At 35.5% G+C, this 18,986-nt stretch overlaps 1 protein-coding gene across 1 annotated transcript in view; it reads right to left on the bottom strand.

Moving 5' to 3' along the window:
* The window catches only part of radil (Ras association and DIL domains), a 56,127-nt gene that overhangs the window by 7,953 nt on the left and 29,188 nt on the right, over positions 1–18,986 (bottom strand). Inside the window, exons 8-10 of the mRNA XM_066688931.1 lie at positions 15,800–15,912; positions 11,224–11,464; positions 708–880 (exon numbers count right to left, since the gene is read on the bottom strand). Of these exons, the coding sequence (XP_066545028.1) occupies positions 708–880; positions 11,224–11,464; positions 15,800–15,912 (527 nt within the window). The remainder of the gene's footprint in view (positions 1–707; positions 881–11,223; positions 11,465–15,799; positions 15,913–18,986) is intronic.

Here is an 18,986-nt window from a genome sequence, read left to right as displayed (position 1 = left end):
AAGCATACAAATAACATACTCGAATAATAAGTAGTACTTAATAATAATTATTTTATATTAGTTGTAGTATTTCTATAATAATTACTTATAGGGCTTAGATGATCACTGCTTCTTTACATAAAAAAAGTGGAGCCACACAGTAACATCAGGGCATTCATTCTTAAAGACACTGCTGCCTAACCATTTAATAGCAGATTTACCATCAGTGAGCAATTAAAATGCTTGTACTAGGTTTTAATTTAATTACAATTGCACTTTTGCAGTTGCAGATCAGACATATTTGATTTTAACTTGTCTTTGATCACATTAATTTAATCAAAATAGGGTTAGTGTCATCCCTAGTGTTAAGGAAGCCTATCTCAAGCTATTCCCCTTATGGTAGTAGAATAAGAGTAAGAATACTCTAATCCCAACAAAGAGTGAATAGGTTCCTCATAGATTTGAGGGCACGTATACTGCAGGTGTGTCTGTTTTTTGTTAGAAAGTATTTAATCAGTATTTAAAGAGTCTAAACAATCAGAGAGCTACGTTTCCAAAGAAAATTGGATTCTGAAGCTTTGCCCGTGCCTGCTCAATTCCATAGTCCATACGATTGATGGATATTGTTGAATTTAAAAACGAGCTCCAAAAAGCAAAGCATCCTGACTGTAATGGCTGGCCTGGAAAATCATAGAAAGAACTCCACACTGATGGGGGTTCGGTGGTACCTGTACAAGCTGCTGTGTTGGTGTGGCCAGGAGCCCCACAGTGCTGGAAAATTTGGTGAAGAATTTTTCAGCCAGGTGGCCGAGTCCAGCCTTCCCTGCCCAGTCCAGCAGCATCCCCAGTCTGGCCTGAATCTGAACTCCACGAGACCACTGGAACCAGCTGCGACTCGGGCCTGCACAGTGACAAACACAGCCGTGAGGACTGGAGCCGTCTTCAGGAAGTGGAAGTGAAAATTAACCAAGGAGTTCAGAGATGAGGTTGCTTTTATATTTAGTCCTCTCTAGGCCGTAAACGACAAATTCAGAGTGAGGTCAATCGATTGTAACTTTTGCAATGTACTGCTGTGAAAAAGGAAATTCAATCAAAACAGTTGAAAACAGTAAAATCTGAAGTATAGGTCAATGAAAGAAAAATTAGTACTATAAGATTGAATATATGTAAAAAGAATATTTCAAATCTTGTTTAATTAGATCATAATTATAATCGCATGATTAAATTAGATTAGTATCTTTCTTTACCTCTGTATTTTGATAAAATTTATTGGCAAATTAATAACATCTGTGCAGAAGGTGAGCTCCACAGATATGTGATCCTGTCTGCAAGACTAATTCAAATAAAAGCTGCCTTTATACAGACACAAGAAAGATCAGGAATTATTTGTATGTTTTTGTGTCATAATTAAAGTGAGTTCCCTGTCTGGACCATTACTTTTCTTGATATGTCAAATGCTTAACACATGTATTTAAAGGGCTGTAGTAAATATTGCCACTAGTCTAGTGTTCACACAGCCAATGTGTAACTTTAAGCTGCCAATATCAAACACAAAATTATTTGAAATATTCATGTTTAATAGTTTAGTTCATTCAAATTTGGCACAGGGTGGTAAATATTGATTTGATGTAGATTTTTCTTCTGTTCACTCATTTTGCATTTAGTTAATTGATAAATATAATCTATTAACATGTCTATTTTTGAAAGCATTCTTACTTTACAGCATTTCTTCACACCTGCCTAAAACTTTAGCACAGTACTGTACTGAAAGATATTCTACTGAGAATAACAATGTTGTTAGTGCAAGTACAGTAATGTGATTGATGGATTTCGTATTCCTACAATTGCCTGAAGTGTTGCTACAATAATAGGATTACTCCATGTCTGATACAATAATCTCCTCCTGCTTTGTTTATAATTCAAATTAATTTGTTTACGGTTTGAAATAAATCTGAAAATCTGTACATGAGCCTTGCTCAAAGATAATTACTGAATTATATCCAACCTGTTTTTGCATACCTGGCATTAAAAATGCAGAATAAACCTTGTGGGATTTAATTAAAGATACTTTTACATGATACACATAGTTTGGACATCCAACCTCCCTTTTCTATCTTTTCAAAAATAATGTTGCTTTTCATAGGAATAAAGAGAGGCATATCTAAACAAAAACTTGAAAAATATAGAACTGATTGTCCTTCTAGGAAACTAATTACCCCCAAGTATATATATATAACCCTGAAGAATAACATCATTGGATCTAACAGCACTTCTGTCAGAACAGCAAGAATAGTTATCCAACCAACAAAGTAATATCAACTTAAGATTGTCCAAGCTTATGCACCAACATCAAGCCACTCAGGGATCCTGAAAGAATCTGGAGAAGAAATTAAGACATTTCTTGCAAAACACTTACAAAGTCTCTCAGAATTTAACAAATTCCAGATAAATGGAACAACACAACTGTCATTCTCCTTTTAAAGGAAGGAGCCAGTGAAGATCTAAAGAACTACAGCCCTGTCTAATTCCCATTATATACAAAGGATTTACAAAAGTATTAACACATTGCCTTAAAGTCCCCTGAGTTTCCACTGTGCCTGGGCTTTATCAATGACAAGAAAGCATTTGATTCAATATATAAAAATTCAGTCATCAGGGGACTAAGGAATCAAAACATTGAGGAAACATACATAAATCATATTAAAAATATCTACAGCACTGCCGTATCACCAATCCGACTATCAAAATACTGTCAAGATCAAAATCCGCAGAGGAGTACAACAAGTAGACACTTCACGACCATGCTTGAAATGTTCAAGGCTTTATATTGTGAAGGAAAATCAATCAAGATAAACAGCAAGATATTATGATTTTCCAATGACATTGTAGTCTTTGAAAAAACACATGAAGACCTGCAGTTTCAAATTCAATAACTCTCAGATGCATGAAGAAAACTGGATCAGAATGTATTTAAGTAAGACCAAAGTCATGTTCAACAACTTAGTTAAAATAAAGAAAATGAAGTAGATCAAAAGATACTTGACAAAGTCTAAAGTTTGTCTTGAATGTGATGCTAATATCTTTGTAAATAATTTGTATAATATGGGATATAGACTAATATTTGATTCTGTCTCCATATCCATATTTACCGACTGAGGTCTCATCATGTTGTTTTCCAATTCATGGAATGAAGTCTCCCATGATGATTTTAAAGTGTGCTCTTCCTTCTTCATAAAAATATTTTATTTCTTCATCAGAGAGGCTTGATTCCACTTCCAACCTTGTTATAAAGCATCTCTATACACAGACACATATATATATATCAAATGTATATAGGTGCTTTATTAAAAGGTTGGAAGCTGAATCTGAGAGCAATACACATATTTTGTTTTGCTAAATTGCAGTTATTCAATGGAATCTACTCACTACTAAAGCAATGTGACTGAAAAAAACAGCAAGAGAAGCTTAAGTGTTAACTGGCTGCCAAAATGAAGACTGCTGGACCGCCTCGGACAGGGCTGCAATTACCACCCCGTGATTATGAAGCCTGACATGAAATCAGGTGGAAACACTATTTGTACATTTAGAGCATAATCAGGTGATTAAAGTGTTAAGATTTACTTGTACCTGAAAGCCAGCTGTGGAAACTGTGCAACACAAAAGGGCATGAATAAGGCTTCAAGTTTCCATTTTATCTCCTGTAATGTATCATTAGCCGTCTCACCAGCACCCTTGTGGTCTGGTTGCCATGGCTGCTGATGTCATTTATATACAGTGTGGCAAGAATCCCACTCAGACAGTCCGTCCACAGCACTGGGATGCAGCCATTTTAATAATGAAACAATCGATGAACAGGAACAATATGAACTGTACATCTACGTTGTAAATTTACAGAACTGTCAGTTTTTTCAGACTTGTCCACTACATGGTCAGTGAATGTGAATGCTTATATGAATACATTATACCTCATATCTATGTGATCTGTCTATGCTTTTTTGCCAATTTATTTAAATGTAACAAGACTAATGGGCTTACTTTATACTTTTCTTTTTCTGAACATTCTTCAGCTGTACATTTATTGTTCCTTGCATGCAGTGCTATTTGAACGTTTGAAAAGTGCTATTATTTTAGAACAATGCATTTGAAATGGAATTATGTAGATGCCTGCAGTGTGGAGTTCAGCTTTTGGAAGCTCAAAAGAGCACGCACTCCGAGCGATACTGCTGGCTGCTGTGAGTAATTCTGGCATAGACACAATCACAAAGCGGTGTGCCTTCTCATTAACATGACAGAGTGAGAACTACAAGTGGGATCTCTGTATTACAGCAAGTGGAGGGCTGGGTAAGACCTTGTCTATACAGGAGATAGCTCCTCTCCCTTTTTAATGAAGACACAGCACTTCTTTATGCAGTTATATGCAATGCAATGACAGTATGATATGCATGGCAATTTGGAGACAGAAATGGATACCAATCTGATTTAATAAACTGAAAAAATGGTAGGAGCATTTCTGGAGCAGATAAAGACAATACAAAAACAAAAACGAAGAACACTATGGCTTTAGTGAAATGAAAGCACACAGCCCCTGTATTGTTGAAAAGAGTAGAAGAAGGTTAATAATAGGATTTAATTTATGAGGAGATATTAGGACATATTCTCTCATCTTGAATGACTTGGCCGTATTCTAGAGGGACATGGTTTGAGTATAATAAAATACACTATACTGAGTTTATATGGAGAGACATTTAAATGTATGACATTAATACCAGAATGAATGAAAACACTTTGTATTATACTGCTAATCATGTCTGAAGATGATAAAAAATAAATAATCAAGAAACTACACACAAGTCAAAACAACAAATAACCACAATAAGATAAACAAATAACAAAAACACAAGCAGCTAAACACATATTTTATTAATAAATACTATAGAGCATTAAAATCTCTGTCTTCATGTCTGGTTTATATTATCTGTCAATCTATGTTAAGCTATATACAACTTGCAAGCATTATGACTGATAAAGATACTCAGATACCCAAGCCTGGAAGTGAAAGACAATTTACTACAATTGAGGCATGCTGCCTGTTACTAAATACAAAATATCTTATAAAGTGAAATATCTAATAGGATAAAAACATTTATGTATGTACTTCTATAAACGTAAAAGGTTCATTTCATATCCCCAAGGAAAACTGATGTGCTTGTCTCGAGTTATACAGTCTTCACTCTAAAAATGACACATTATTTAACTACAAGTCATACAAATTTATGAAAAACATGAATAAACTTTAATTAAATCCTACATGGAAAACCCATCACTTTCAAAAAATTTACCTTTAAGACAAATATTTCCCATTTAAAAAAGCCTGCTATTGCTTTATTAAAACACCAATACCGTTATAATAAAATCTGTTTTACTATTTACAGAGACCTTGTGCATCGCATAGATTAATTGTAAATTAACTAATTAAATCACTACCCGTTTAATGTGAATTTTGTGCTGTGAATTTCGATACTAAGGCAACAATTTTGATCTTTAGATCGAAGGTTATTGATTGGCCCATTTACAGTGAGTGAAATAAGTATTTGACCCCTTCGACTTAGTACTTGGTGGCAAAACCCTTGTTGGCAATCACAGAGGTCAGACGTTTCTTGTAGTTGGCCACCAGGTTTGCACACATCTCAGGAGGGATTTTGTCCCACTCCTCTTTGCAGATCCTCTCCAAGTCATTAAGGTTTCGAGGCTGACGTTTGGCAACTCGAACCTTCAGCTCCCTCCACAGATTTTCTATGGGATTAAGGTCTGGAGACTGGCTAGGCCACTCCAGGACCTTAATGTGCTTCTTCTTGAGCCACTCCTTTGTTGCCTTGGCTGTGTGTTTTGGGTCATTGTCATGCTGGAATACGCTGAGGGAAGGAGGTTCTCACCCAAGATTTGACGGTACATGGCCCCGTCCATCGTCCCTTTTATGCGGTGCAGTTGTCCTGTCCCCTTAGCAGAAAAACACCCCCAAAGCATAATGTTTCCACCTCCATGTTTGACGGTGGGGATGGTGTTCTTGGGGTCATTCCTCCTCCTCCAAACACGGCGAGTTGAGTTGATGCCAAAGAGCTCGATTTTGGTCTCATCTGACCACAACACTTACACCCAGTTCTCCTCTGAATCATTCAGATGCTCATTGGCAAACTTCAGACGGGCCTGTACATGTGCTTTCTTGAGCAGGGGGACCTTGCAGGCGCTGCAGGATTTCAGTCCTTCACGGCGTAGTGTGTTACCAATTGTTTTCTTGGTGACTATGGTCCCAGCTGCCTTGAGATCATTAACAAGATCCTCCCGTGTAGTTCTGGGCTGATTCCTCACTGTTCTCATGATCATTGAAATCTTGAGATCTTGCATGGAGCCCCAGACCGAGGGAGACAGACAGTGATTTTCTGTTTCTTCCATTTGCGAATACGAATTGATAGGGGATCAAATACTTATTTCCCTCATTAACATGCAAATCAATGTATAACTTTTTTGAAATGCGTTTTTCTGGATTTTGTTGTTGTTATTCTGTCTCTCACTGTTAAAATACACCTACCATTAAAATGATAGACTGATCATTTCTTTGTCAGTTGGCAAACGTACAAAATCAGCAGGGGATCAAATACTTTTTTCCCTCACTGTATCTGTCTATTGTCACAATGCACAATGGTGTCATTCAACAACTTACAAAAATGTAAAAGCTGCATATGCTTCAAACTATACAGACTTTAACAAGATAAAACATACACCTTTATATTACCCTTCCTTACAGCAATTGTTCAACACATTTAAAAAGTTTGTTTAAATCTTACAATATTTATTTAGAAGGGTTCAGGGATAAATGTCAAAGTGTTTCTGTTCTGAATCAGGGTGATGTTAAACTGATAACAAATATTAAGTAATTTACATCAATGTGTTTTTGGTCATTTTGATTAAAAATAAACGTTATGGTGAAACTTAAAATTGACCATTACCATTTATGAATTTATTTGTTTGAATTTTCAGTGGCTCTACTAATGACATTTGAACAGGAATCCTAAACTATATAAATGACTACACAAACACTAGACTATAGTTACCTAATTCCTCCCATTATTCAGACATTATTTAAAATATAATTAGATGGCTTTGCAGATAAATATCAACCCCTGTATACTGCACACAGAGTCGCCAGTGTTCTCAACTCTATTATGTAAATGGCCAGAGGAAAATGTTCACTTGCCAAATGTCTTACTTGCCAAATATCACCTTTAAATATTACAAAGGACAATGTCATGGTATGGTATAGACATGGTATTACATTCGTACTGTAAAAAGCCTTTTTCTTCTTTCACATAGAAAAGAATATAGGATATGGGGCACAAATATAGGATTAATAATTAATGATAACAGGTCTTCAGATTTACTGTGTTTTCCCCTGAGTTGTCTACTCTCCTTTGATAATTCAGTTGATACCTGTCTAACTCACTTATGCATCAAGTTGTGTCACAGCTTGGAAAAGTGATATCAGTGAAATTGGTTTATTTTACAGTTTTCTGCTGTAATTTTCAAATGTAGACAGCTTGCAATTGAGAGAGCGACATTTAAATATTTCAATTTAGTGTAAAGAATTAAACTTTTTATTTCAGGAAACATTGATTAGGTGCTTCTTAAAAAGTAGTAGTTTTGTTTGCAGTCTTTAAATTCTGCTTCCAAATTCAAAAATAATGGTTGAAAAATGTTAGATTGTTTATTCCTATGTTTGTTTCTCATTTTTGTTTTTAATTTTCTCCTCTTTGTATTCTACAAATTATATGTAGTATACAAAAAGTAATGTATTACAATAGTTCATTTTGAGAAATAAGTAATATTTTTGAAAATGTCATGGTTTTCATGTTTTCACTCAATAGGCATTGCCTAGAGACGCTCATGTTGTGTGTGAACCTTTCTAAGGCCATCTGTGTTTACACTGCAGTTAGGAAAGACCTAATCTGTCCCAGGGACACCTCTTGAGCAGGTTTTTAGTCGGATTCTAGGACGACTCTGGTCCTACTGTAGCATTTACACTGCCCTAGGTTGGCACAGTGCCGTCCTAAAACGGCCAGTGTGAATTCAGTATTCTGTTACACTGCCTGGAGAGGTGGAAACTTTAGTCGTGGATCCCCAGAGATTAATTTTCTCCTATAACAGTCTTTCATCCTGTAGAGGTTTTTGTTTTTATTCTCCTCTGTGCCTAATGGTTTAATTTACTTTGTATATTAATAACACAAGTATGCATTGTTTCCTAGCTTCTATAGCAATGCCCTGGGTTAGGCAGGAGGAGGGCTTCCACCATACGAGGGCATCCAGCCAAGCTGAGGAGATAAGCAACTTGCAGTGTTTGTCAATTCACACATAAATCATGTTGAACCAGGCTTAGGGACACTAGGGTGTTGTCCCAGGAAACCTCTCTGCCAGTTTAGCATGATCTGATTATTCTCCAGATTGACCTGGAGCCACTCTAGATGGTTTATTACCAGCACACTGTGCTCTTGTTTAGCCCAAATGAGCCAGTCATCTAAATACATCAGCAATTGATACCCTGGGACCACAGACAGATCAGGATGGCATCCAGGCACTTCAATAAAGAGTAAGACAAGATTTAAAGGGAAGGACTGCAGACTCCAGTCAGGATAAGGAGGCTGAGGGAGGGCCACAAGGCATAGTAGAGGAGCCCTAAGATGTGATGAGCCAAGTCACCCTGTGATAGAGCACATGTTGCTGAGGGTTGCGCAGACACGCATGTAGCAGTTTGTGGCAGGGCACTATGGCAGGGGTGGGCCAGCGGAAGACAGCAGCTAAGCCGGCTTCTTAGTGCCCTCTCTGTCTTGTTGACTGTGATCAATCGCTAGGCCAAAGGTGTTGAAGCCAAAGCTCGTGCTCGTTATTATCTGAAGGCTATGCAGCAAGACCATCCACCAATACACTTGGGCCCAGCAGTGTAAGCCTTGTTCAGGTACACTTCTATGGTTTAGCACTGGTGGTTAGGACATGCATTGCCCTTAACTGGGCCAGTAATGCCTGGGGACTAGACACAGTAGTAGCAGGCTCTGTTCACCTCCTCCTCAGACTTGTCTAGGGAGAGAGTGTCATCCCTCCAGCTCAATTATGTAACATAAGCCTGCTAAGTAATTAATACGACTTGCTACCATTTTTTTCTTCGTTACATTCTTGAAAAGGTAAACAAATTTCCTCAATAATAATAATATGGAGCACTGAGAACAAAGCACTAAGACTGCATTATTCAAAGCTGCAAATTATCTGTAGATTGAAAGGGTGTTGAGTGTAGATCTCTTAGTGTAGATTGAAATCTGTTTTAGTCTGGTTAGACCGCAGTTATTGCGTTTGATACTTTGTAGATCATTAAATTTTGATTAATCAACTTAGAGACTAATTGCTTTTTTGTAATAGGTTTGATTTGTTATTTGTACCTATCTAATGAATTGGCAATACTTTGTTGTCTTGGGGGAAACTACATGGGGACCATTTAATATGACATGTGGTGTCCCTCAGGGCTCCAGTGTATGTTATCTGTGAAACATGGTGAAATAATGTAACACAATACTGTTAAGAGTTGAATGCCTTGCTGATATTGGAAGTTGGATTTCCCCAAACTTCCTATAGCTAAACCAACATGAGACAGCTGTCTTACTACTATTTCCCCAGCAACAGATTGAGATTACCAAGATTTCTTTGAGGTAATAATAATCATTTAAAAATTTTACTTAATTTATTTGAAATAAATAAACGTGGACTGAAGCCATTAGTGTAGTACATTAGTGCACCACTATTCTTTCCTATTTATATTAATAATAAAAAATGTTTGTGCTGCAAATCACTCACAGAAGCTTTAGTAGCATTACAGCAAATAAATGTAATGCTGCTGAACTTTCCTGGTATTCAAACAAAACAGATTTGCATGCTGTTTGAGCTTCTTGCAGCTCTTGTTTCACACAATAGTGCAGTGGTCACATTCAAGCTGTATCAAAACAAAAAATAACCTGTGATATACAACCTGGTACTGCTCTCAAAGCTACTTTGAAGCTGACTAAAACTCCCAGTTACACTAAATGGTGAACAACACTCCTGGAAAATTGAAATAAAATACAAGATTCAGGTAGGCATATATCTACACACTTGTGTGCCTCGTGAGTATTGTGAAGATAACAGTCATTGAAGTAACATTCTGCACACCTGAGATGTTGCCCCAATACAAATAAAATAAAATATATTGCAGAGCATTTTATATTAATTATGTTTCTGATAGTTATTTCAGTTATTCTTTCGTCAGGAACAAGCTGCCCAGAAATATAGTTAACTCTGGGTTTCTTCATCAAACAGTTATAATAAATTCCTTGATCTATTATATACTACAAACCATAGGATTATATATGGGCCAATTGGCACCCTCTCTTTTGCCACATTTCTTATATTAATTATGATTACAGCGAGTCAACAGGCTCAGGGGATGCAGCTTTATAACTGTGATCTTCTGATAAACATGCTGCAGAACAAATCAATTGAGTCAAAGGCCTTGGGAAAATGAAGGGCAAACATAAGGAGAGAAAACTAATAACAGTCACTCTTGCCGATCAGACAAAATGCTGACTGAACATTTATACAAGTGATTGAACCATGACAGTATCTAATACAAATTAAAAAATGCTACACTGTAACCTTAAAGAGGTACGTTTTAGAAACATCCCTCGTAATCTGATTTGATAGTAATCTTTCGATATTGTAGCAGGCATCTATCTGAGCTATATATAAGTATCTGCATAAAAATAAATGGCAGAGAGTGGAGGAGTTAGGGATTTGTTCATTTATTTTTATGATCTGCTCCACAGAGAAAAGGATTACAAAAATAACTATTTCCGTTTCTTCTCTTTTCCCTTAGCATGTGAAATTATCAAGATATTTCAAAATACCCCTGACTACCTCCTGGGGTAGATTTGAATATGACTCTGGTATTGTATTAATATCTGAGAAATCTGAAGTAGTGAACAGAGTTTCATTTAATTCCAATCTATAAATAATACATAATTAAATAAATAGGGTACATAGATGCACATTAGGTAGTCCAAAACGTCTTAGGGGCATTACATGTTGTTTAATTTGCCCTATGTTCCTTTTAGACAGAAAAAAACACACCTCTTGGCAATTCATCCTTGCTACATACTATTTGAGGTCCCTCACCTTTGTCTAAGAGCTGGTTGAGGAGGGAGACATTAGAGAAGAAGAAGAGATATGCAAACATCTGGGACTGGATCTCCGGGTGAACCTCGTACTGCTGGAGCAGGTCCTGGGTGGTCTGGAAGATCTGGAGCACTTTGCGCATGGGTTCAGGGAGCACTGCTGAGTTTCGCCAGCAGAGGTCACTGTTCTCTCCCTGGAAAGAACTGCAGTCCAGCAGGCTGGGCAAACAAACATACAAAGACTAGAGCAGAAAAGAAAAAAGAATATTTAGACTTATTTCAACATAATTTTCAATCTATACGGTTTCTTTATTTTTTATTGTGAGAGCCATATTCATTAACTGCTGCTTGACAAAAGAAACGGTTAATATGGGGATTCTTCTGGATTTGAAATAACTAATTATAATTTGTCTATTTTCCCTATATATGCAAATTGCTATTTAAAAATGTGTGTGTTGGCTTTGCATTCATAATGTAACACTTAACTTTCAAACACTTGTGAAAGCTCTAAATCAATAACACTTCTGTCTCATTCCTTTGACCTTCTGATTGTGAATGTACAAGCTCCCATTGTTTACCAACAATTTCGTTGGCTCTCTCAGAGTGGGGATGTGCACATGGTTATTTTAATAATTTACTAATGGCATCGCTTTTCATTATCTTTCTTCAAAACCAAGGATTTATTTATTTATGACGAGAGTGTCCCAGAGACCTAGGAGAAATGCTACACAACTCTCATACCCATGACACAGATTAGATTTCACTCTAAAAGCATGCATAACATTTGCATTAAGCAATTATAGCTTTTATAGCAGAACAGATGGAGTGCAAGTCACATTGTCCCACCCCAATAGCGATGCATGAAATACTACGGATCACTGGCCTATAGTAATCCTAGAACTGACTAATGATGCTCTACATTGGACCTTAACTTCAGGATAATTGAAGAGATATATTTAACCTTCAGTAAATATAACTGTATATTGCTGAGCTTATTGTCACCTTTGCCATTGTTTGTTTTCTTGTGCACATTTTCAAAACTTTGTCTTACCTTACAATCATGGCAGTAGCAGTGGTATAATTTTATATCAGTACATATATATTTTTGTACATCTGTGGAAAATGTGCAAAAATGCCAAAATATATAGTTAGATATCCGCAGTTCTTTGTATAGCTGTTTAAGTAAAACTCCTGTGATATTTTTTTTATGTAATTTATTTTTGTGAGAGCTTCTTTAAAGACAGAACTACACTGAATGCAAATGCAAAATGTTGTGTGAAATGCACATCAAATAGATAAGGTTACAAAACAGTTAGGATGTAAAAAAATCAAAATATAATTTACTTGAATTTCAGATTTTATGGATTTCAATCCATACACAGTTCTTTTACCACTTCTGACACATTATTATTCCATTCCTCATATTGCTATCAATATAACTGTGAGACACAGAGGAACAGTGGACAGTTTAAGTAAAAAATAAGCCTTGCGCCTGAGTCAAGTTAAGAGAAGTAGTGATTGATAGTGTATATTAGCTCAAACATTTAATGGATTTTTAATAGATTTTTCAGAGGAGTTGGCCTCAAACTGTCCTGGAGGGGAAGTCTATTTCTGTTGTAGGAGGCAAACAGGTTGAGGTGATAAAAATCTTGTCTGAAAAATGTTTGTAATGGTTATTTTATTTTATAAAGAAATTATATGTGTAATTGTAGTATTGTAGAAAACTAGAGACCTTCAACAGGTGACAAATTACAGACCAATCAGTATTCTTCCAATATAATGTAAATGTGTTGTGTGTACAGCTATCTACAGATAGATAGATAATATATACATACATACATACATACATACATACATATATAGCGAGTTGTAAGTCAGGCCCATACAATAATTGAAGTCTGTTTTATTTAAATAAGGCAGAACACACATTATATATATTTATTTCTTAAATAAAAAAACTAAAGCCAGTTTATATATGACACAGTTCTACAGAGGTACAGCAGTCTAGGAGAAAGGCACACAAGCTCCTTTACTCCTAAGCTAAGAACTCCCAAGGCCATAAAACATGTGACTTCGGTTATTATCTTGACTTAATTGACGATAGTACAGCTTATCCCTGACTGAGAGAGAACATACATAATTCAATTACACTGGCACCTTTGAACACTTGCAGCCATCTCAGGGTTTCAGTGGCTGGGAGCACAAGCTGTCAAGTGTTAAAAAACAGATTCAAACTAAGTTTTTGCTTAATTTGAGCACGTTTACACTCGCAAAACACCTCAAACACAAAGTACAAAGAGATAAAAAGAACTTATTTGAAAATACGAAATCATGAGGCTTTACAAGGAACATCATATTTAACCAAGTTAAAGATGCTCTTAGAATGTAATATATTTTGTGCTTGACCTTTTCATTTGTATTCTTTAAATGGATGCCTTAATTTAAGCTTACATGTCTACTGAAGAGGGGTGCCCCTCCTGACACTGTTCAGTTTGAGGTCATATGGATTTAGAATTGGGCAGGTGGTCAGAATGACTGGAGTTATTGCTCCATAAGTGCCTCATTCACAATAAACCAACAGCTCCAGACAGGGGTGAGACGCAGGATTGTCTGTGAAATCAGGGATGGAGCTGTTAAGATCTTGTACAGCAGGTGGTCCAGAAACCATAAGACGTCTGATTAGTGAGGTTATTTAGTGTCATAGTGTGCTAAAGTCGGACTCTGTGTACCAACAGGCTATCGACCATCTGCTGCCCACAGGACGTCAAGGAACAAACTCTGAACTACAACAAAGAGGGCAGTATTCTTATGGGTGACAGGTTTATCTCAGCTCCTCCGGGATTGAGGTTAATTCATCCCAGCTGGCAGTAAATAATATGAAAATCTGAACAAGGGGTTTAAAGAGTTAAAACAAAACAACAACAGAATATTAAGTATTTGCAGAGGTACACAACTCCAGTGCTGGAGGGCCTTGTTTCAGGTTCTCAATCTGCCCAAGCTCTTATACCAAATTCAACTGTTAATTGCATCAGCTAGATGCATTTAACAACTTCCTAGTTCTTAAAGGTCATGTCTGATAGTTTTGCAGATATACCACTTTATATTAATGTGATAATATTGAGTTTGTAAAATGCAGTACTTTAATCCACCTGATATTGTGATGTATTGGTGAAAACATTATTCAATTCTCAGTGTTCCTCAAGCTATAATGTCCCTATAGAAACAAGTGATTGTTGCCATTGTAATCTGGTTGCAAGAGTGGTCTGCCAGTGGTGTGTCAATTAAAGTAAAAAAGAAACCAAAGACAGAGTGAATAGCTTCTCAGTTCCATTAAATAAGGAATATGTTTCCATATTTTTTTAAATGTGCAAGTGACAGATCTAGGTTTTCAGCTACAATTATATTAATTAATTTGTAGTAATCACTTTATCTTTTGCCAAATGCAGTTAAAACCAGGAGACAATTGACACCATTTTCAATGCCAACTATACAGTGGTCTATTAAAATACATAAATTCCACAATGATCATAACTAATGCTTGCCCTGAGTATGATACCTCTCTCTGCTACAGTACGAGTGTGAATCAAACAAAGATGCTACTGTTCCTTTTCCTCTAATGATTGTGTCATTTCTTCCAGAACATTATAATACAACTGTCTTAGATTCTGAAACTGGAAACAATACTGAATATGCACCAGAGCTCCACTTCCCTATGCAAACGTGTGCATAGTCTGTGCAAAATTACTGTATAATGAATGACTGTATATTTGTATAATGAAAAGTAAATAGCTATCAACAGAAATTAACCCATAAGCTATATATCATTAAGTCTGAAATATATAGTTTATAGCCATAAGTCACATTGATTTTGTGATGATCAACTCCAGTCAAAGCTGCAATGACAGCTATAAGACTTTATATCCAAACAGATTATACCTGAACATGACCCACTCAACCTTTCAACTGCTCCAGTTTCCATTTGCTCCTGTTTCCTGAAGCTAGACAAAATCCAATCCTTGCAGTCAAAACATTTAAAGGCTTGGTTTATGAAGACCAGTAGCTAAGGCAATGATGATATATTGTTGTGGAAATGATCACCAAAAAGAAAAAAATATGAGGTTTGTATTCTGAGCTCCAAATAATGTGAGAATATAAGGGCTAGATGGGATAAAGGATTGTGCATGTTTTTAGAATCCTAAACCTTTCACAAATTAGTTGGAAATATCAGGTGATGCAAGATATTTATTATGGCAAGCCAAATTATCATTTAGAGATATCTCTAAATAATTTCAAGATTTATCAAGTTTTTCTTTGTGGTGTCAGGGTAACAGCATTGGGACTATTTCAGTGCTCTTACGGTCAAATTTCCTTACTGAGATAGTTCAGTATAATACAGTGCAATGTGTCACATGTTCCAAAAAGACCATCAGCATTAATACCCCAACACTATAATTAATGTGAAGCACTATGTTTTGTCAGGGCTGACCACTAATAATTACCATGATTTATTTAAGGAGTTATGGCTCATAGGCCTTATATTGGCAATGTTTAAAGGATGATAAAGTTGTCTGTTTTACCTTTGTTATATAATAGACACATTGCTGGAAAGTGTACATTATGACTTCTTCCAGGATTGTCATTGCTTCCTCATTGGCTGAAATTGTAGTCGATAGCAGAGATTCCTTAGAACCTAAAAAGAGGCAAAGACCAGAGTCAGATTTCAAACACTACCTGCCAGTTAAAATAGCTTTCATGGGAGATAACACTTAGAAACAAACAGACAGACTTATACAAATATAAACAAACCAGTGATACGTTGACATTAAACTTTCTCTTATACATTGCAAAACAATCTGGTAGTAAAAGTATATTTCTTTAAAAAATATTAACAAATTAAAGCACTCTACTTCCTTACTACAATTAAGATTAGAGTTTATATTTGAATACTGCATTATTGTGGTCTACGTTTATAAGTATTACATTTAAACTTCTCATCCCAACTTCAATAGTAAATGTTGAGAGATGTTTCAATTATGTTCAATTCAGTTATGTATAAACAAAATCCTTAATGAGTTCTAGGCTACTTTAGAGACATGCAATCCATCAAATACCTCCTCATCCCAATCTTTCTTAAAATCTATTATCATCAAAGAATATGGGCCTGATATTCAAACTTCATGCAACTCCCTCGCAAAATGTGTGCCTCACACATTTTTTTTTTTTTCATGGCACACTTCTATGAATATATCAGGGATCACACATAATTTCAGACACTCCCCCAATCACTGAACAGCAATATTTGAAATTAAGACTGTGAATACTTTTAATTACTTTGTATTTTTCACTTTGTATTGCACTTATATTTTGTAAGTCGCCCTGGATAAGGGTGTCTGCTAAGAAAAAAATAATAATTATTATAAATTACTGTACATATGTATACTGACCACTATATATATATTCTATGGATGTCAGAATGTTTTTTGGAAAATTGCCAGGTTTTTGTATTTTTTTGTATTAAAGTCCAGTAAAACTATTGGAAAACCTACTGAGGCTATCTGGAAAAGCAAACTCTCCTGTACTCCAGCAGGAAATGGAAAATTTGCTCACAGTAAGAGGAATTGGCTTTAGGATCACAACATTGTTTCCAGTGCCTGATCATTGCAGCCAACTGTCTTGCTGGGATATATCTCCCTAATGACTGTAACATCTCATACTGTTTGCTTTCAGTGTTGTGTTTCATATAAAATCAGAATCAATCCAGGACAAAAATATGTGCTTTGAAGGTCAAATAAAATAAAAGTGCTTTTCATAACTGTTATATTTGATCATATGAGTCAATTTCATGTTTAAAGTTTATGTCAAATTCTTTGGCAAAACAGATATAAATAACAAAATACAGGGACATGCTCTATATACTGATATCTGTGGTACCATGCATCTTCAAGTGTGCATATCACACTATAAAATTCATGAGGAAACAAGATCTGTGACATCTACAGATACAAAAATGGTTCACTAGTGTAGTGTCAGTACTTGCAAAAACAATACAAAACTGTGAGTTTGTTTTCAGTTCCATCAGATAAACAAAGCAGGTTACGTTTGAAAAAAAATGTGAAAATTATAGATGCACATTTTACAGGAAAATTGAATTCAGTCATCTGTATTGACCACTCCAACGTGGTGCATATGTGCTGTTGCCGAGTGCAATTGAAAGTCTTTAAAATTCCTATTTACAGTTTATTACTATAAGTCTGTTTGTTGGTTTGTTCATTCCACTAAGAAAACAGCTTATAGGTTTATATAAAAGTATTATATTTACCTATTTATAATATAGGCCTATTTACTACAATTATCAATTGCTTAATATTATACCTACTATTATTATTTAAATGTTGTCTGTCCAAAACCAGTATACCATGGCCATCTCGCATGCCAATGATGAAGCCATCCCGTGGTAAACCCAAATAATCAATAATGATCATGATTATTGATTGCCCTGGGTACGATACAACTTCATACATGTTTCTATATGAAATATTTGGGTTGAAATATGCAGGTGATAATTATTATATATATTAATTTGGCAGAGTGTAAGCTTTAACTACTCTTGGAATACATTGGGGGTATATGTGACAATGCAGTCACTGTTTTGGGATAGAAAATGTGATGCTCAAACTCAAACACATTTATTAAATATGGCACCAAAAACTGTGCAAATGGAAATAAAATCTTACATGCCCCAAGAAACCATTTGAAACATAATAGAGGAATCAGAATCAAATGGTAAATAGGCTACATTTAGGCAATACAGTTTGTATGATTGTTGGCTAATATAAATCATATAGTTTATGTTGTTGTAATGCTCTTTGCTTCATTAGATTATGAATCAGAGTATGACTGACTTTGAAAATGATAGCGACACAAGAATATGTGCCCAGATTATAAACTTTGCAAAAGCTATGTACAATGAGAATCAAATAACCATGAACAGCAAACGAAATGTTATACATCACCAGGTTATGTACCACCATTATGTTATGTATCACCATCCTCAAAATTCACTTTCTGAAAGGAAATATACAGTTTCGGAGTCAAATCTATATATATATTTAATAAGTCAGCTAGGATCATATCAAAAATTAAAAGGAGCTAAATGGAAGGGATTCCCCAATTTGGGATAAACTTTTCAGAACACAAAAATGGAGGGTATTCTGTGAAGATGATTTTAAAAGAGTAAACATTTCATATTTTGTTTACACACTACTGGGTGTATGTGGTATATGGGTGAATTATAGATTAACTATCACGTTCATGTTATTATCAACACAAATAGCTGTTCATCAGACCATATATATACATTGACAATGGAGCATGAAGCATTAGAGCTTCAATCTCCTCCAGCTTCCCTCTGTTCCTCTTTCATAAAGCCAGAGACAGTTGATGCAGTTGAACAACATGTTTCACTGTTTGGCTTATATCACGTAAATATAATATTACATCAGACTGGCAATGATCCATGTTTTTGAAACAATCTTCGCATTCGAAATGAGAATCCTAAGCGTGGTTAATCTGAGATGCGCATGTTGCAACTGTGTGATATCAAGTTTCAGAAACTTCAAATAATACATAATTTAAGAGCCATTCAGAATAGCGGACTACATATTTGTAAATCACTGTTTCTTTCTATATTCATATATAAAGGTGCGTTTGTGTGTTTTTGTTGTTGTTTTTGTTCTTTTAAAACCAATATTAATTTCTGCTGTC

The sequence above is a fragment of the Amia ocellicauda genome, chromosome 17 (genome assembly GCF_036373705.1).
Source record: "Amia ocellicauda isolate fAmiCal2 chromosome 17, fAmiCal2.hap1, whole genome shotgun sequence".
Lineage (NCBI taxonomy): Eukaryota > Metazoa > Chordata > Actinopteri > Amiiformes > Amiidae > Amia > Amia ocellicauda.
The sequence above is the reverse complement of the archived record's forward strand: the minus strand, read 5'-3'. Positions and strand labels throughout refer to the sequence as shown.